At 40.3% G+C, this 20661-nt stretch overlaps 1 protein-coding gene across 3 annotated transcripts in view; it reads right to left on the reverse strand.

Moving 5' to 3' along the window:
* Positions 1–271: 271 nt before the first annotated feature.
* LOC142333060 (odorant receptor 43a-like) overlaps positions 272–20661 on the reverse strand; it is a 46731-nt gene continuing 26341 nt past the window's right edge. The window contains exons 3-6 of one of the 3 annotated variants that reach the window (XM_075379877.1): positions 18389–18488; positions 13970–14071; positions 11505–11660; positions 272–403 (exon numbers count right to left, since the gene is read on the reverse strand). In XM_075379877.1, coding sequence (XP_075235992.1) covers positions 341–403; positions 11505–11660; positions 13970–14071; positions 18389–18475 — 408 coding nt within the window. In that variant the 5' untranslated portion in view covers positions 18476–18488 and the 3' untranslated portion in view covers positions 272–340. The remainder of the gene's footprint in view (positions 404–11504; positions 11661–13969; positions 14072–18388; positions 18489–20661) is intronic. The other 2 variants (XM_075379878.1, XM_075379879.1) reach the window with 2 other exon arrangements.

Here is a 20661-nt window from a genome sequence, read left to right on the forward strand (position 1 = left end):
GTTTTAATATTAATGATTTTATTAATAGAGTATAAATACGAAAAATATCAAAATGTTCAATAAAAATATTTGGGTCGAATAACCTTTTTATCGTGAAAATTATAACTCAAATTTAAATAAATAAATACGGGCCCCGTATTTGACCTTCTTGCCTGACACCTACCTCATATAACATTCTTAATAATAGCCGCAAAAAAAATAATCCTGGCAAGACGAGAAAGGCGTAGAGAGCCCTGACTGGCTAGTACATAATAAATAAAACACACATAACAATCTTTTGAAATTTTTATTGTACAATTATTTTTTTGTCATTAAATTTACAATTAACACGTAAATTTTATTAATTTCTGTTCTTCGTTATGTTGCTTATCAGATTGAAATATGAATAAGCAGCGTTCATTACCTGAAAATAATCCAAAAAAATTGAAATGTTAATTAATTTATTATATTGTAATTTATAATTTACGGTGAAATTTTCATAAAATTGTAATTTTTTTAACCGGATTACGTTATGAAAAACATTATAGATCGCATTTTCTTTTTAATATCAGCATTTATAACTCCGGAACGGATGGGATGAATAAAAAAAAAAATTACTACATAAACGATTTGTATCTGCTTTTTTTTATTTTTCTGTCTAGTTTCCGGGAATTACCGTTCAGGTATTACTTTTGAGGATGATACGTATCAGTGTAGATAAATTGTAGTCTTGTACAGCCTCAGTTCGACCGTTCCTGAGATGCGTGGTTAATTTAAACCCAACCGCCACCAAAGAACACCGGTATCTACGATCTAGTAATCAAATCCGTATAAAAGTAACTGTCATTACTAGTACTTGAACGCTGGAACGCTCGACTTCCAAATCTGCTGATTTGGGAAGGCGCATTCACCACTAGACCGACCCTGTGGGTTAAACGATTTGTATCTATTATTAGATAAGTTAACGTAATTTTCCGTAAATGTGTATAGCGATTATACGACGTAAGAACAAAACTTAATTTTATAAAGGTCAAAACCGTAAAACTTAATAGACAGAAATATAAACTCCTATTAAAATTAAAAAAAAAAAAAGGTAAAAAGTATTAACAATTCGCTGTCGATAATATCGCAGTCGGATATATTTAGGTCGAAATTGGAATAAATTTTTTTTATTATTTTTTACTTGAAAATTATTAAGAATTCCAGAATCGATTAACGTTTATTTTTTTTGTCAAGGGATTTATTATTTTTACAGAAGTGTTTTTATAAGCTTTTATTTAACTCGCTTTAGGAATAATTAAAATCTTGCAACCGCTATATCTTTTGATCTATCGTATGAAAATCAATGAAATTTGGTACACGTATGTAACTTCGATGACAATACTATACTAGGGTGTTAGAATTTGAATATGACCCTCCCCCCACCCCCCACACGCTACCCCTACGCTAAATTCATGCGTGTTGCTTAAAATTTTTTTTACTTCATTGTACGAAGTAACGGAAGTATTGTGATCGCGTAACATTTCGGTTTTAATATTTCAACGAAAATATCCTAGTTTTGGGGTGACGTCTGTATGTACATATGTATGTATCTCGTATAACTCAAAACGATTAGCCGTAGGATGTTGAAATTTTGGATTTAGGACTGTTAACATCTACTTGTGCACCTTCCTTTCGATTGCGATTTAAATTAAAATAAAAATTTTAATTAATGAAATATTTGGATCTTAAAGGTAAGGTACATCGGTTTGAATCAGACTTCATCTCCTTTTGTTTTTTTTTTAACTTTTTTTTAAATTTAAATATAATGATTTAATAATTAATATCCCGTGATTATAAAACACCTTTTTGTGATAAATAATAATTCGACGATAATAAAATAAATTAAAAAAAATAAAACATTATTAAATAAAAATTTACGTACTTTTAAAAAGGGTGTAAATGTAATTTAATAGGCATTACATATGTATATATGTAATAGATTTCGTGAAACATCTGATTATTTAATATTAATTGAAAACTATACTTTTGAATCTTATGATGTTGGATTTTCTGTTTAATTTTATCTGTATACTACAGATCTGTTAACTACAGAGTGACTGAAAAATAGACCCTCACAAGAATAACATGTACAGTGAGGCATACATGACCGATCTTTAATTAAGTGTAAAAAATTCTTATCTTTTAGTTCATCACTTTTCTGATATTGTCGGACAAAATTCTCCTTAAAAAAAAATCTCTCCCTATTCCGGAGTTGATCATCATTTCTTTTATTTTTTTTTGTTGCCAGTAATTTAATCGCTTGATATAATACTTTATTTTGTGTACACGTTCTCTAATTTTCAAATTTTCTCTCTCTTTATATTCATCCTCTCTTAATATTTTTATTCTTTCCTTGGTCTTAACGTTTTTTCCTCTTTATATTTATTATCTTCTCTTAACCTTGTTATTCTTTCTTTGGTTTTAACATTTTCTTCCTTTTTATATTTATCATATTCTCTTAATTTTTTCCCGTTTCTTCTTTGTTTCTTCCTTAATTTTCTTAATTTCGTCCTTGTTCTTAACATTTTCTTCCTCTTCATATTCATCTTCTCGTCTTTTTTTTTGAGATATATTTCATGTTATCTTTATTTTTCCTGTATGATTCTTCCATTTTAATTTTTGATTATTCACCAAATAATCCGATAATAAAAATTGAATATTTTACATCGTAAGGTCGAAATTGACATTTGTAAACAGTATACAGAATAGTATACTAAACGAAATGGTTTAATTATTATTTTCTTTTTTCTGTTTAGCCTCCGGTAATTACCGTTCAGATAATACTTCAGAGGATATGTATAAGTGTAAATGGAGTGTAGTCTTGTACAGTCTCAGTTCGACCGTTCCTGAGATGTATGGTTAATTGAAACCCAACTACCAAAGAACACCGGTATTCACGATCTAGTATTCAAATCCGTGTAAAAATAACCGTCTTTACTAGGACTTAAACGCTGGAACTCTCGACTTCTCCAAATCAGTTGATTTGGGAAGATATATTCACCACTAGACCAACCCGGTGGGTTGTTTAATGATTATTAATTTTTGTTTATACGACATAAAATTTCTTTTAATCAGCAACTCACGAACATACGAATAATACCGATCTAGTAATACGAGTAATAAAGGAACTTTTACTCTATTCTAAAATTTCATGTAAAATTATTGAATTTATAATCGTATAAATATTTGATGTTAATAAAAACTTATATTTCAGCAATCGTGTAACTGTCCACTTTATTAAAGAATGGGAGGATCGTATCTCACTTTCAAATGAAATAATTTTAAATGAAGTGCACCAAAAAAATGTGTATAGTAATTTAATAGTTGTACAAGGAAGTTAGGTGGTGTCCATTGTGGCCGGATCTGCATATATAGGAATTTCTCATTCCTACAGATTTCTTCCGCCATCTTTGTTTGAATAACCTTAACCGACATCATGAAAACCGCGTGCTACGATCGCTCGATCTACAGAACAGTCCCGATAATATTCTCTGGGAAAACCACACCGAATTCTCTCCGGTATGTTTTACAATTCCCGGAGGGTCTCAGCGTCCGCGCACACAGATATGCCTTAAAAACACCCGTGACCGGTAAGGAACTGTCCGCTCGATCTCTCCTCCCCACGTGTTAGCAGGTCAGCCAACTCTGGATGTCCAAGATCAGTCTTTAGGTCCACCTTCCCTTCGTCGACTGATCCCATCTCTTTTACCGCATGGGGACAAGCGAGGCTTTCGCATTCGTCTTACTTACTTCCCCCTCGGACGAGTAGATTAACGGATGGAAGTCCGGCCATTACGTCGGTAGTATCGCCCAAACTGGTCCTGCACTCGCATATGGAAGAGGTTGTAAGGGCACTATTCATGCCCCTACAGTGCAATTTTCAAATTGTATTTCGGTCAAGTTCTCAAATAATATAATCTTTTTAAGTGTCAGTGGTAACTTTCAGGGAAACTTCCGAAAAATTTCGACTTATTTGCGCTTTTCACATCTCCCAGATCCCAAAACCACCGTCAATTCAAATTTTTTTTAAATATATATATATATTTTTTTTTTAGTTTTTTGTGGACATGATAACTGTTGTAATTTTCCGCCAATCACTTTCAAATTGATGCATGAAATATAACGACCCAAAATCTCGGTCGAGTTCGTTAATCGGCAAAATCGGACCATAGGGGTGGAAATGGGAGGCTTTTTCGAAAAAACAAAATATCGCTATAACTTTCTTTAGTAAAATATCGAATTCGTTTAAAGTTCCTGTTATTCTTTGGATAACAGCCTAAAACGTACCTAGGTAATTTTTTTTGATATCATCACCATTGGCCCAAGGGGTTGAAAAAATGGGGTTTCGAAGAAAAAAAAATTATTCCTCCCTTAATAGGCACAGTATCGAATCGGTTTAAAGTGGTCGTTAGTCCTCTAAACATTACCTAAAACTTTTGTGTGAAACAATTTTTGATATGACCAACCCTTACGGTAAGGGATGACCAAAATGTTACTCGAATTGTAACATAGGGCTTGTATGCTAAATATGTGAAACATTTTTTCATATGCTACTATTGTCATATTGAGTAAATTTGAAGTTTCTTAACTTTAAGGTGGAACTCTTTTTTATCCCCTACTTCGCTTCTCGGCCTCTGGCCCCGTGCTGTAAAACTTGTGCTTAGCAACCGGTTGCAACTTGATTCTGCAAGTACAGCGTTCTACGTTCTCGTCGTCGGGGTTGACAACGATCAGCAGCGGTTAGTCAACCTGCGTTGCTGTGAGGCGTTTAACCGAGCGGCGGCGTAGTGTGTTGCAGGAGTGCTGCTGTCGGCTAAATAAGGACGTTTCCTTTGTTTACAACGTGTCCCCATTTTCGTAGTTGGTGAGGCCAGATAATTTTTCAGATCCTCTGGCAGGTTCGAGAAGCGGTTTTCCGCTCCAACCTAGCCGGTGGTAGGAGTGCTTTATATTTCGACTCCTCGATTGGGCTGCCGAACAGACGGTCCGTCGAGGTATAAGAGGTATAGACACTCACCTAGGACTTGTGACAGGTGATAGGCTTCTAGCAAACTGTGTTTGTAGTGTCTGGCAACGCAGTTGGTGTAGTGACAGATATAGCCATGGAGCAACCCGGGGGAGGTTGCATGGATGACTTGGTCGGTTTGGCCAAGGACCTGGTCTCCGGTGACCCCTTCTTGCCGAGGAGGTCACTCGGCAGGTCGCCGCCGAGGCCCCGGTCCTCCGATAAGGAGGTCACGGAAGCCCCTCGGACAGTGGAGCATCCGAGTGCTGCGGCGTTGCAGCAAATCCTGCCCGAAACCGCGGTTCCGAGCTGTCCGGTGAAGGCGAAAGCCGGGCCCGTCCAGCGAGGACCAGGCAAAGAGGGGGGCGCCAAGTCAGAAGTGCGGCGCCCAACGAAGTCTGGGAAGGAGATAAGCGGAGACGCTACATCCGTTCCCGCGCCCAAGGCACCGGAGGTTAAGCCTGTCGAAAGGCGGGAGGCCTCGGGGGCTGGAAGTGTGGGACGGATCGAGGAGATGAGGGCTGAGTGGGCCAAGATCTCCTCTAAAAAGGAGTCTAGAGTCGCGGTGGAATTACGCCACTTAGTTGACTCGTATTTAAGCGAGTGTATGTTGATGGTGACCGGGCTGGCGTTAAAATGTGAAGGCCTCCAGGGTGCAAACCTTGCGCTGGATACAGTCGTCAGTCGACTATCCGGCAAGGTAGACCAGGTTGTGGAAGGAGTCCGAAGTTTCAAGCCGGTAACGGGTGAAGCTATGGGCGAGATCCAAAAATCTATTAAGAGAGTGGAGGAGAAGGTAAAGAAGCCTGTCTCCTTCGCTTCAATAACAGCCGCGCCTGCGCCTAAGCGGGTAGGTCCGCCGCCGCCAGCACAGGCGCCGGCCAAAATTAAGCGGGCCACTGTAAAGGTGGTCCCAATTAAGCCTGGTCAGGAGGCTTCGTCTGCAATGACGGAGCTAACCCTGAAGAAGATCCTGGACCCGAGGAAGGAAAAGTTCCAGATTTCCCGGGTCACGAAAACAAGGGATCATGGTGTCGTACTGGAGGTCGTAAATGAGCGACAGGCAAAACAACTGCTGGAGGCAGAAGTTCTTGCAAAGAACGGGCTGAAGGCTCAGCTGCTAGCCAAGCGTAAGCCTCAGATATTGGTTTACGATATGCCAAGGCCAACGCGGTAGAGGAGCCTGAAATCCTCGCAGCGATCCACGGCCAAAATCCAATGTTGGATATGACCGTCGAGGACTTCCTTAGGGAAACTAAGGTGATCCGACAGCTGGGGAGAAAGGAATCCCTGAAGAGTCACTGGGTACTCGAGACCTCGCCAAAGATCCGGCAGGTCTTAGTGGCCAGTGGAAGGTTGTTTTTTGGGTGGACGGCCTGTAGAGTTGTCGACCATATCCAAGTAGCCCGATGCTTTAAATGTCAGGGATTTGGGCACACCGCTCTCCGTTGCCGTGCGCAAAAGGAGATGTGTGGCCACTGTGCCGCTCCGGGGCACAGGGCAACCAACTGCCCTGCCAAGTCGACGCCACCCAAGTGCGCCGCCTGCTGCCAGGTGAAAGGCAGTAATGCTGGACACAGGGTAGGGGGTCGGCTGTGTAAGGCGTACGACATAGCACGTGCTCGGGCTGTTAACAACACAGCTTATGGCGACGCTTGAACGGTCAGAAGTCCTTGGGGACATCTTCCACTTTGAACGCATACGCCTGGGGCAGATTAATCTGCATCATTCCCGGGCAGCCACGTCCGAGGCCATGAGGCTCCTTGAGGAGTACAACCTTGAGGTCCTCTTGGTCCAGGAGCCGTACGCAGTCGCGGATAGGGTGGTCGGCTTCCGCGGGGTGAAAGTTATTCATTCTCGTGGGGGACGGCCGCTCTCTGCGATTGTGGTTGGCTCTGACGATTTGGGTGTATTCTGGATGCCCCAGTGGTCAGATGAGCAATTCACCGTCGTGCGGATCACGAGGGGTACGCTCGATGTTGTACTCGTGTCGGGATACTTCCAGCTTGGATGGAGTATCGATGACTTGTTGGCGAAGTTGGGCGGGATTCTGGACAGTCTCCCGGGCACCAGAGTGCTGGTTGCCCTGGATGCTAACGCCAAGTCTACCGCCTGGGGTTCACCACTCACAGACCCCAGAGGCGCTGGTCTCGAACAGTTCGCAGAAGCCAGGAACTTCTACCTGATTAATGATGCGGAGCAGCCACCAACTTTCTCCAGCGAACTGGGGGAGAGTTATATAGACGTCACCTTGGTGACGGGTGGCCTGCTTCGAAGGATAGGTAGTTGGACTGTCTGGCCCGAGGCCAGTGTGAGCGATCATAGGCTTATAACCTATGAAATCGCTTACGGAGGCGGTCCAAGGGCACCAAATCCAGGTCGCTACAACCTAAGGGGCCTGGATCGACACAGGCTGAGGCGGGTGTGCGATGCTGCATTGCAGGGGTTGCGGTGGAGCATGGAGTCTAGGGAGGAGGTGGAATTGATGGCGGAGCTAATCGGCCGGGCCATCAAGACTGGTTGCGACGAGGTCCTACGGCGGCCTAGGCCAATGGACGGACCCGTCATAAGCAGCCAGTCCGCTGATCTGAGCGTGCCTGAAGCCGTCATGACCCCATTTTCCGGGGGGTCGTCTGTGGAAGGCAGACGGAGGCCCGGCAAGAAATGGTGGTCCTCTGACCTTAGCGTGCTGCGCGCAAGAGTGAGGTCCGCTCGGGCAAGATACCAGCGCTGCCCCCTAACGGGGATTATCGTTAACGACGTGCGCGCTGAGCGTCTGCGGATCTACCGGCTTGCCCGAAACAAATATGTTCACGCCATCAAGGAAGCCAAACTCAAGTTTTGGAAAGACTCCATGCGGGAATTGCAGCGCGATCCCTGGCAGCTCGCGAAGACTTGTTACCGACCGAAGCCATTGCACGTGTTGTCCAGTGTTCGGTGCGGGTTAGGTGGTCGTGACCACACGTTAACATCTGTGGCGACTTACCGGGTGTTCCTGGATACTCTGTTTCCAGACGCTCCGGAGGGGGAAGCGGAAATCGGCGTTAGGGCGGGTGAAACACCATTCCCTGGCGTTCGGACCGTGGAACCCGAAGATATAGACCGAGTGGTTTCTCGAATGGCATTACGGAAGGCACCGGGGATTGACCAACTTGACCCGGATATTTTCCATCATTTATTGCCTGTCATAAGAGAGCCACTGGGCAGACTGTTCACGGGATGCCTAAACTGGGGCTGCTTTCCGGCTTGCTGGAAGGTGGCTTTGGTAAGGGTAATCCTGAAACCTGGAAAGGATCCTGGTGAGGTCGGCAGTTATCGACCCATCAGCCTCTTGCCGGTCCTCGGCTAGTTGCTGGAAAGGCTGGTTGTGGAACGGCTCGAGGAAGGCATCGATATGAGCTGTATTCTAAATCGAGGCCAATATGGCTTCATGAAAGGGGTTGGCACCGAGGATTGCATCTTAAATGCTCTTACCGAGGTGGAAAGCGCCGACTGCAAATACGTTTTGGCTATTTTTATTGATATAGAGGCAGCATTTCCTTCCTTGTGTTGGAGTTCTGTCCTCTATGCTTTGGAACGCCGCGATGTTCCCGAAGCCATACAGGCCGTGGTACGAGACTATCTGTCTAACCGTACGGCCCTGTTTAAAGATGCGCACCTAGTTGTGGAAAAATCCGTCACCAGGGGAAGCCCGCAGGGTTCCGTTCTCGGTCCCCTGCTGTGGAACCTGGTGTTCAATGGATTTCTGGGGTTGACATTCCCAGAAGGAGTCACGGCCCAGGCTTTCGCCGATGACTGTCTCCTTTTAGTTCGTGGAAATTCACGACCACAGCTGGAAAGTAGAGCGCAGGCGGCCTTGTCAACCGCCGAAGGCTGGATGGACATACAAAATTTAAAGATTTCTGTGTCCAAGACGAAGTTTATGCTTCTAAAGGGCGCAGACAAATTATCATGCAGTCGAAACCCCCACATTAAGTATAAAGGCTGTGTAATCAGCCGAGTAAGGGTTCATAAGTACCTAGGTGTTTTGTTTGATGATAAGTTGCTTTTTAGCAACCACATTAAACAAGTTGCGGCGGACGCTGTCTCTGTGATGCACAAACTTAGAAGGATTGCTCGGAAAGACTACGGGCTTTGTGGTCGCCAAATGTACTTAGTGTACCGAGGTGTCTTCGAGAGTATGATCGCATACGCGGCGCCAGTTTGGGCGCATAGGTTGGACAGAAATAGAGCACTGCTTCTAAATTTAAGGAGTGCCCAGCGCAGAGCTTTAATTGTATGCACCGGTGTTTTTAAAACAACCTCCTATGAGGCTACTACCGTATTGGGAAAGGCTCTCCCAATCGATTTAGTGGTGAAAGTTCGAGCAGCGATGTGGAAGTTGCGAAGAGGTCGGGAAACCGAGGTATTTGGGATACGGTTTCGGGCCGGGCTAGAACCGGAACGGAACGGTGATCACAATGCACCGGGTCTAAATTTCGAACAGTTGCCCATTTCCCGCCTGCGGAAGAGGCTTTGGGGCCTCGCGATGGAGGCATGGCAGCATGAATGGGACACCACGTCTAAGGGAAGATCTCTGTATAGATTTATACAGGATCTGGGGGGATGGTATGCCTCAAGTTCATTTTTAAGGGCGGCGGGTGCCCAAGTGCTCACCAACCACGTGAATTTGATGCAATATCTGTTCAGGTTTCGCCTAGCGGCTGATGAGTTGTGCGTCTGTGGGGAGGTCCAGTCGAACGAACACCTAATGTTCGACTGCCCTGCTCTTGGGGGAGCCAGAGACCGGGCCACCCTGGAACTTAGAGGTCAGGGGGAAAACTGGCCGCTCATAAACGGCGAGTCAATGTGGCGTGAGCCGCATTGTCGGACCGTGTGGGAGTTCCTCGATGAGGTTGCGATGTTCAACCGTCATCGGTAGTTTAAGTTTAATTTTAATGGGGATTTATTCATTCCTGTGGCGTGTCGGTGGAAAACCTTCCTGGAAATAATGGCTGCCATCAGCCAATAAGCTCTAAGCACTTTAATGGTGGACAGGCACTAGCTGGCAAACAGCGACCGAGGCGTGGCGGTTTAAATTGCCGTCTTTTATTAATGTAACCTTTTTGTTTTTAATTGTAACAAGGGGTGCGCCTCCCCGATTTAGTTTTAATGTGACAAGTGAGCGGTAGGGACACATAGGCGGGTGCTGTACGGCGCCCAGCTTAACCGCTCACGCAAGATAGGAGGTCATTTGGAGCATTTAGGATAACGAGGTCGCAAATCTGTTTAGAGGCACAGTAGCCGTTTTTTGGCACGGTACATTTGGTCTATGCTCTAGGGCGACCGAATGGGGTGGTAGCGGTAGAAATGCCAGTTAACCAATATTATCCCCTACTTAGCACCGGTGAAATCTACCTCCGCCTTCCGGCGTCCCGAAAGGGATTATTTAGTTTTAAGATGTATTTTTACGTTGCTAGGTTTTAATTTTTAATTGCCAATTTTTACCTTTTTTTAATTTAAGAAATAAATCGTGTCCGGGCAATGATAACGGGAAAGGGTCTTTTACCCACAAAAACAAAAACAAAAAAAGAAGAATCGATATATATATATATATATATTTGCGACTCGATACATTGTCGCAGGACGCTAAACTAAACCTTGACAATACTTTACTATTTATTTATTCATGAAGCTACGAAATGAAGACTGAGGCCTTCTGTGAACGCGAATTAAATATCGATAACATTGCTGTCGACCGGAAAAATTGCCTACGGGAACTGTGCGCCTAGAAGCAATTAAAATATAATCGTGTAATCGGTGGCCCGGTTATGACAGTGGAGTTCGACGAGTATCTATCCGTAACGAGGAAGAAGTACGTCGGCAGGAGCGATTCGTCTTCGGGGGAATATCCGTGAAATCGGGGAATGTTTCATGTTCACAATTATGTTTGGCCGGTTATAGTATACCGCATTGTGTCAGGTTCAATAATTATTTCTATAAGTAGGCGAGATACAATGGTATACGTAATTTGAACACAAATTATGTTGATAATACTGTGAACCATTCGTAAAATAAATAAAAAAATAATGTGTTTTTTTGACACTAATCTTCTATTTTTACCCCAGATTTCTAGAAAATACTAAAAAATTATTTGTGGGATCTATTTCTTATTTTTAAAATTTTTTCAGGTTAAATTTTGTTTAAAATCACTAAATCCATCCCTTAATCTGAGTTTCAAGGATTACAGTCTGGCTTAATTTTACTGAAGGCGCAGAAATCACATCGAAATCTTTCGCCAACCGTCACTCACTGATGAAGTGATTTTGAATTTATATTATCATTTATTTTTTTCTTTATTTTACCAGAAAAACAGGTCCTGAAAGTTTATTACATGCTTTATGAATCATTCTGTATAACAAGGTTTAATAATTTAAAAAAATAAATTTACGTTGATGATTTTCGTGCGTTTACAGTAAAAATTACAATTTTTACTAACCTTAGAAAAATTCCGTAAATTTACCACGTATAATCCGTACGGTTTTACTTCAATTTTTTTATTTGCTCTTGTTATCATTAATAATAAACATTTTTTAAACCACTGTGGTTTATCGTACCACGATATTGCAGTTATAGATCGATATATATTTTCATCCTGAAATAGTAAAAAGAAATAAAATAATATACAGTATGAACTGAGAGAAATTATCCTAACTTAGGAATTGATTCGGGAATCAAAATTATAAGACTTTTCATGCGAACAAATGTCCATCTCGCTTCATTTACCCTGTCCACCACTTTGTGTTTTTTCAATAAAATTTATATCTTCAATGTACGTTTCAATGAAATTTGGTGTACATATGTAAACAACTATAATTTTTTTTATTTTTCCCTAATGTGTACATCGCAATCTGGTCAATCGATGGACAATAACAAATACCCCCCTAACCGTGGCTCAATGAGATGAAGATGATATGTAAATGAGGTGTAGTCTTTTGTAAATCAGGCCAACCGTTCCTGAGACGCTTGGTTAAATTAATCCCGACCATCAAAGAACACCGGTATCCTCGATCTAGTATTCAAATTCTAATAAAAAAAACAAATTTTTACTAGAATTTGAACCTCAGAATCTTCGACTTCGAAAATCAACTACAAAATAAATTTAAAAATGTTACCTTTGTTTAATACTCCGTCCCGTGATGAGGGAGCTCTCAAATTTAAAGAAAAAAATCGAAACAATTTTTGAATAAAATAATTTGATCGGCATAGCCGGGAAAGTTATGCATACTTTTGTATAAGATTTAATTTATACTCAAGACTTGAGTTTAAACTCAAACCTTGAGTATACATTCAAGATTTGACTTTATGTATAGCGGTTGTACAAAGTTGAGCTTTAGTAGATGAAAAGTATTTAATAATTTATTTAAAGTCCCTAAGTTTATGTTAAGTTTTTCTTAACAAAGCTTGCTGTAAAGCAATAAAGTTTGTTTTACAAAAAAAGTTGTTATAAATTTTTGTAAAGCTTTACAATAAACTTTAATCGTTTGTTTTTACCGAGTAACAAGATTATATGTCTATAAACTGGTTTAATTTATGCGAACATTAATTATATAATATAAATAAATTAAGAAACCTTATATACGAGGTCTGTTCAGAAAATAACCGAAGACTTTTAATTACGCGCCAACGGAGATATTTTAGAGACGTGCGGTTGGCAGCATTGTTTTCCACATAACCTCCTCTGTAACTACATGTTCTTGGATTGTTGATATCTCGTTTAGTTTTCGTATTATTTTTATTTGAGTGCAAAGTGTGTAAGCGTTAGTAGCGATTTTTACGATGTGCAATTTTCGGGAGCAACGATACAACGTAACGTTTTCCGTGAAATCGGGGAAAACTTTCACAGAAACGTTTCAACTTTTGAAATAAGCTTACGGAGATGATGCACTGGCTCGTATGCAATGTTACGAATGATTTTCACGATTTAAAAGCGGTCATGAGTCGATCAAAGATGACCCTCGACCAGGAAGGCCTTCGACTTCAACCGATGACACCCGGGTTCAGAAAATCAACGCTCTGGTGCGTGCTAATCGCCGATCGGCAATCAAAGAACTTGCAGAATAGGTTAGCATCTTGATCGGATCATACCGTGACATTTTAACTGAAAAATGGAACACGCATCGAGTTGCAGCAAAGTTTGTTCCTCGTTTGATTACCGAACGGCAGAAAGAACGTGAACGCTTCATCGACGACGATGAAACATTCACGCAAATGATCATAACGGGAGATGAAAGCCGGGTGTACGGCTAGGACATCGAGACAAAATTTTAATCATCACACTGTGTCGGCAAAGGATCTCCACGTCCCACGAAAGCATGTCAGTCTCGATCCAATGTCAAAGTGATGCTCTCGTTTTTTATTTTAATGAAATTGCCCGTTTTAAATTCTTATCTCAAGGTAAAACAGCGACCCGTTTGAACTATTAAGGCGTTTTACAACGGTTACGTGAAAAAATCCGCAAAAAGGGACAAGAGTTGTGACGAGATAACTCATTGTTCTTTCACCCGGACGACGCGCCCGTTCACTCAGCTTTGTCATTTCGTTATTTTTGTACCAAAAATCAGATGCGACTGTTTTTACGTACCAGACCTGCCTCCTAGCATTTGTTTTATTTCCGAAATTAAAATCATCGATGAAAAGGTGGCGTTTGCAGACTATTGATGACACTAAAGCAAATTCGTCAAGGTCCTTAAAGACAATTTCAAATAAAGCTATCCAGAACTGCTTGAAAAGTTCCAGAAATGGAAACACCGCTGGAAAAACTGTTTGAATAGTGGAGGGGAATATTTTAAAGGGGGACAAGGACCAATAGTCTGTAAAAATAATGATAAAAATTTAAAAAAATAAGATTCGGTTATTTTCTGATCAGATTATTAATAAAATAACAATAAAAACAAATCTTACTTTGTTTATTAAGTTTTGCCCGTTTAAAGAATATACGTACAACATCAGCACGTAAAATGTTATTTGAATTAAATATTTTAACTTCGAAATGTAATCATTTCCCTGAAATAAAGTTTGGCATTTATTAAAAAGTAAAAAAAATTTAAATGGTTATAAACAATTTTTAATTAAAAAAAAAAATAATCATTGAAAATGCTTAGATTTATAAAACTAGATTTTCAATTGTTTGTTGTTTATTGAACAGTGATGGAATTAAATTATGATAAAAATTCATGTATGAGGAGCAATGGTTTTCGTTTTTTTTTTAATATTTTACTTTTTATACGGTGATCGTAAAAAATTGAGCTTTCCTAGGATGACTGTAATTATCAAATTACTTAAAACCAAACTTTAAAATAAAATAGATTAATAAAAATAGACAAAATTAGATAAAATAAAAATGGATTTTAGGAGTGGGCTAAATTTAACGTTATTTCTTAACAGTTTTTGCTTCTATTTCGTAAAATCATATTTCATATTTAAATGTGAAAGTTTATCTGGTTTTGTTTTTTTTTGCAATAGTGTTACCCCGAGAACCAACCGATTGCTTTTAATTGCCAGGATATATTCGTATTATACCAGCAAAGGTTTTAAGCCATAGACCAAGGCCGTAGTCCCCTTGGGGGTGAAGTTGTGAATTAAAGATATCCATTAAAGAAAAAAATAATTAATCCTTTTACTTTATTATATTTCTGTTACCATGGCAACATAAATATAATGAAATAATTTTTTTAACGAATATCTGTAAAATATTTAATATTAATACTATTGTTATTATTACTATGCTGATTTATGTAATTTATTTTTATTCAAGTATTTGTAAAGTTTATATACTTCCTTCTTAGTCATTTCTTCTTCTCTTTTTTTTTTACATAACGTCCTCTTTGATCATTCACTTTTCCTCTTTTACCTCTTCCTTCCATGTTGTTTTATTAATCTTCTTCATTATACCCTCTAAGAAGAGATCGGAATCTAGGACGCTCATTAAATACCGCTAAGCGTAGCCGGGTTTCACACGAACAAGAAACCAAAAACAGATTAGTACCTAGAGGTTTAACGAGTTCTTAAATGCGAAAGTTTCTCGCAGCCATGAGGCTAACGAATGCGTCGGGGTCCAGGGGCGGTGCCCTAACCGGCTAGTAGTATATATAAATATGGGGGTCACCTTTCAGAGAAATGGTGCATTTACGGAACACATACATGAGGTTTGCAATAGGGCTGATAAGATGACTAAATCTCTTAATATTATTATGACTTCTCAAAGAGCACATAAAGCGTCTAAAAGGAGGGTTGTTGCGTCATCGGTTATGTCATCGATATTATATGCTGTCCCGGTACGGTGGCCTTCAGTACGGATAAAGAAGAACTTGGCACGCTTAGTTAGGACCCGTAGGAGACTGTTGCTAGGCGTGGTTTCCACGTACAGGACAGTCTCCTATGAGGCGTTATGCGTTTTATCAGGAGTGCCTCCGATCGACCTTACGGCTCATTTCAGAGTCGAAAGAGATCAAGGTGTTGAAGTACATGAAGCGAGGCGTAGGCTAATAGAGAGATGGCAGGAGAGATGGAGCACAGAAGGCCCTGGAGACAGGACCAGAAGGCTAATCCCCGATCTAAGGAACTGGATATATAGAAAACACGGTGAAATAAACTTTTACAAGTCACAGCATTTTACAGGACACGGTAGTTTTAATTACTATCTGCATAGAGTCGGTAGAAGGGAAACTGCAGCCTGCATGTACTGTGACTGTGATGATGATGTCGAACATACTTTCACTGTATGTCATAAATGGAGGGAAGAGACAGACGGTATTGACCTGTCATCTGATGGAAATGGGAGACTAATCAATAACATGATAAACAGTGAAGAAACTTGGAAAAAAGTTGAGTCGGTCATCAAAAGAATACTTACGCAGAAAAACAACGATGAGAGGAGACTAGGTTTTTAAACTTTAGCATAGGGCAGGGTGGACAGCCTCAGTGGTGAGGGCTGACATGCCGAGGTGTGTCGGTTCTGATGATCCACTGGGGACTCCTAAGGGTTTTATCGTTAGGTTAATATCAAGATCTGAGAAGTCCCAATCGCCACGTCGCGACAATGCTGGTATTGTCGTGACGTGGCGATATACGGATGGGGCAAAAGAACTGACCGGTGGACCGACCTGCCATGCCGGGCTTATAGCCGGTAGGTGGGAAGGCCCATTAGAGTAGAACAGGCACTCCCCTGGGTGGCGCAATACCAACCAGTCGGACCGGCCCAGGGTAGTAGAGTTCAAAAAAAAAAAAGTATATATATATATATATATATATATAAACCAAATATTATTTGTAATATCGGCGCGGTGGATTTTCGAACACGATACACGTCTCCTAAGATGTCAACTTCGTTATATATAGCACAGAATTTGCTATATATTAAATATATGGCAAATATATGGCTTCCATATAAACGATCACGTACATTTGTTTGGAATTCCAGAAAAAAGTACTTTCTTCTTTGGAGATAACGGTTCCTTTAATATAATTAATGATAATTTTACTTATTTAAATGTAATTCAATGTTGTTCTTTCTTGTTCGGAATCCCATAAAGAAAATATTTTTTTTTTTGTAGTGGGTTATATTTTGAGCTTTTTTAGGTAGATTTCATAAGAAACCTACCTATTGTAATGGGTACCATGATTCCACTTCCGGAAAATTTCGACTTATCTTCGCGTTTCACATCCCCAGATCTCAAAACCACTGTCAGTTGAAACGTTTGTATATATTTCACGTTCTTGTGAACATCATAACTGCCGTAAGTTTGCGCCAATCAATTTCAAATTGATTCATAAAATATTAATGATTCAAAATCTCGGTCGAGATTTTTAATGGGAAAAATCGGACCATGGGGGTAAAAATGGGGGAACTTTTTCGAAAAAACAAAATATCGCTATAACTTTTTTATTAAGTAAAATATCGAATTCGTTTAAAGTTCCTACTATTCTTTGGATAAAGACCTTAAAACTTATTAAAGTAAAACCTTTTGATATCAGCTACCGTTGGCACAGGGGGTGGAAAAAATGGAGTTTCGAAGACAAAAAATTATACCTCCCTTAATAGGCACAGTATCGAATCGGTTTAAAGTGGTCGTTAGTCCTCTAAAAATTACCTAAAACTTTTTTCTGAAATAATTTTTGATATGACCAGCCCTTAAGGCAAGGAATGCCCAAAATATTGCTGGAATTTAAGAAGATGGGGCTTATCGTATGCTAAACATGTGAAACATTTTCACATGCAACCATTGTCGTATTGAAGTTTTTTAACTTTAAGGTGGAAATCTTTTTGTTCCCTACTTAGCACCGGTGAAATCTACTTCGCCTTCCGGCATGCTGAAAGGGATTTTTTTTGTTAAGACCCACCTATTCGTTCGATCAACACCCTGATCCCTAGGGAAAAACACCCTCCATGTGGCAGTTTCGGTTGCTACGTCATTCCCTCTATGCCTTCCCCTTATGGGCTTTACGGGAGATCATCTTCACAACAGCGGTAAAAGGCATCTCTCAGCCTTGTTCTTGCCTTAGTCAAGATGCCACCGGTGCAAATACCACATGCAATATTCCCATCGGTGAACTACTAGGAAATGAACTCTTTAAAAAAACACATCTACATCGAGTCTAACAATACTGACAGTTTCACCAGAAACGGCTTCTAGATGACTTTTATTAGCATTCACTCTTTCTATGTTAAAAATTCTGCAAGTTTTTTAAGACGCAGGCGTACTCGACTCTATACCGATGGCAACGGACAGAATTGAGGGGGCGTAGATCAATAGGTTTTGGAATTTTAATAGGAGAGGAATGAAACTAAAAGCGGGCAGCACTTGTATGAATAGCTTTGTGCAAATTTGTTCTCCCGTTACTTTTCAGGGTGTATTACGGTTGAGCCTCATCTTGTATACAAAGGTCTGGCTAGGAGATGTTGTCGTATGTACAATATATTTCCGTTTATGTACCATAAATCCTTTTTGTTTGTATTCCCAAAGAACTTTTATTGGCTAAAATGGACGGGTTAAGTATATGTGGTAAAAGAATGGTACTAAACACCGACGTAAACGATTCTTTACTACTGGAATAAGATAACTTACAAAAAGATGGGACAAGTGATTAAACGTAGCCAGTGATTTTGTTAAAAAGTAGCGGTGTTTTTAATTATTAAATGACCATTATAATAATAATATAAGAATGAATTTTAATAAATGCCCTTGTTCGGCGGATGCAGTAATCTCAACTGGCAATCTTGATATGATATTAACATCAATCTTTTTCACAATTTTGTTCAATTTTTTTTTACCATTATTCAAAAGGCTGTAAAATTATTTAAATATGTATAATTATCATTACCTTAGTTAAAGCGTAAAGTGAAAAACAAATCGCAAACATTATTGTATTATGTAAAACACAGATTATATTGTTTATACTCCTATTCATTAAATCCACTTTACTGAAAAAAATAAACGAAAACTAAGATTTATTAATACAATAATTTCAATTTATATTATTATTATTTCTTATATTATTATTATTATCTAGAATTAAAAGTATGATGATTGACTAGAAACTCTGCTTTGCTGAGCAGCTTCGGAGACCTACCGACAAAGCCACGAGAGCCATAACGACTCTCAGCCGGCTCATGGCGAATATCGGCAGAACGAAAACCACTGCTGATGTCCACGGCGAGATGCATTCAGTTTTGTTATACGGGGCCGAAGTACGGGCTCAGGCGTTAAGATTCGACGGAAACCGAAAGAGGTTTGCACAGGTGCAACGTACCGCGGCCTTGCGAGTCGCTTCCGCGTATCGGACGGTTTCCGAACCTGCTGTTCTGGTGGTCGTCGGCGTTATACCCATCGCTCATTTGGCAAAGGAGCGCCAGGCGGCCTACAGGAGGTGACGAGCAGGTAAAAAACTGGAGACCCTCGCCTAGGGGGAACGAACTTGCACCTTCCTCGCCTGGCAAGAGACCTGGGACCACGAGGCCAGAATACGATCGATCGCAAGGCTTATTTCTTTGGTCAAATTGTGGACAGAACGGTGGCATAGAGAGGTGGAATACTACGTGACTCAATCAGGTAGATTTCATGAGAAAGCTACCTATTGTAATGGGTACCACGATTCGACTTCCGAAAAATTTCGTCTTATTTTCGCGTTTCACATCCCCCAAACCCCAAAACCACCGTCAATTCAAAAGTTTATATATATATACTTTCTTGTGGATGCGATAACTGCCGTAATTTTGCGCTAATCACTTTCAAATTGAGACATAAAATATAACGACCCAAAATTTCGGTCGAGTTCATTAATGGGCAAAATCGGACCATGGGGGTGGAAATGGGGGAGCTTTTTCGAAAAAAACAAAATATCGCTATAACTTTTTTATTAAGTAAAATGATTGAATTCATTTAAAGTTTCTACTATTCATGGATAAGGAGCTAAAACTTATTAAGTAAAAGTTTTTGATATCACCAACCGTTGGCCCAGGGAGTGGAAAAAATGGGGTTTCGAAGACAAAAACATCATACCTCCCTTAATACGCACAGTATTGATTCGGTTTAAAGTGGTCGTTAGTCCTCTAAACATTACCTAAAACGTTTGTCTGAAACGATTTTTGATATGACTATTCCTTACGGCAAGGAATGACCAAAATGTTGCTGGAATAGTATGAAGATGGAATTTATCGTATGCTAAATATGTGAAACGTTTTTCACATGTAACCGTGGTTGTATCGAGTAAATTTAAGTTTTTCTTAACTTTAAGGTGGAAATCTTTTTTATCCCCTACTTAGCACTATCTACCTCCGCCTTCCGTCGTGCTGAAAGGGATTTTTTTTTAACGGGTCACTGGTTCTTCCGCGCTTATCACCACGGGTTAGAGAAAGTGCCATCCCCCGACTGCGTCTACTGCCCCGGTGTACGGGACGAGGCCGAGCACCACTTTTTCAAATGGCGGCAGATCGAGAGACACTAGAGACGCATCTCAGAGCACTGACCCCGCACAACGTGGTTGCGATGGCGCTTGGTGATCCGATTCGTCGAGAGCTTCGTTAAAATCAAGAAGGGCGATCTGGATAGTCCTGAGCTAAGTGAAAATTAGGTAGCGGCCTTCTCAAGCTAGGATAGGAGGATTTGGCCTGTAGTAATTTGTAAAACTGTTTCGGGTGGAGTCCTGGTAGAAAGGGGGTTGTTTTATTCGGTAATCTGGCGATGGCGATTGGATTTTAAGACCACCAGTGGGAACCCGAGACGGAAATACACTTAGGCACGGTTCGTGCCTAAGTGTATTTCCGTCTCCAAAAAACAAAAATTATTATTTAGAATCAAAATTAATCTGTCATTCTCAAGAAATGAAGGAATATCTATCGTTGTAAATTTCTAGATTTTAATAATAATATTACATTTTGGGAATTCGTTTGGATAATGATATGAAATATAAGTCACATGTAAAGTCATTGAATAGGATTATAAGAGTCAGTTTATTTAAATGTGAAAGAATAAGCTCTTATTTTTCATTGTACATTAAAAGAAGCGCCGGAAGGCTGCACACGGCGACTATCTCCCGCTAGAAGCAGTCCCTTGTCAATTAATTTATTTCTAAGCGCAAATTATTTTTATTTACTT

The sequence above is a fragment of the Lycorma delicatula genome, chromosome 12 (genome assembly GCF_047948215.1).
Source record: "Lycorma delicatula isolate Av1 chromosome 12, ASM4794821v1, whole genome shotgun sequence".
Classification (NCBI taxonomy): domain Eukaryota; kingdom Metazoa; phylum Arthropoda; class Insecta; order Hemiptera; family Fulgoridae; genus Lycorma; species Lycorma delicatula.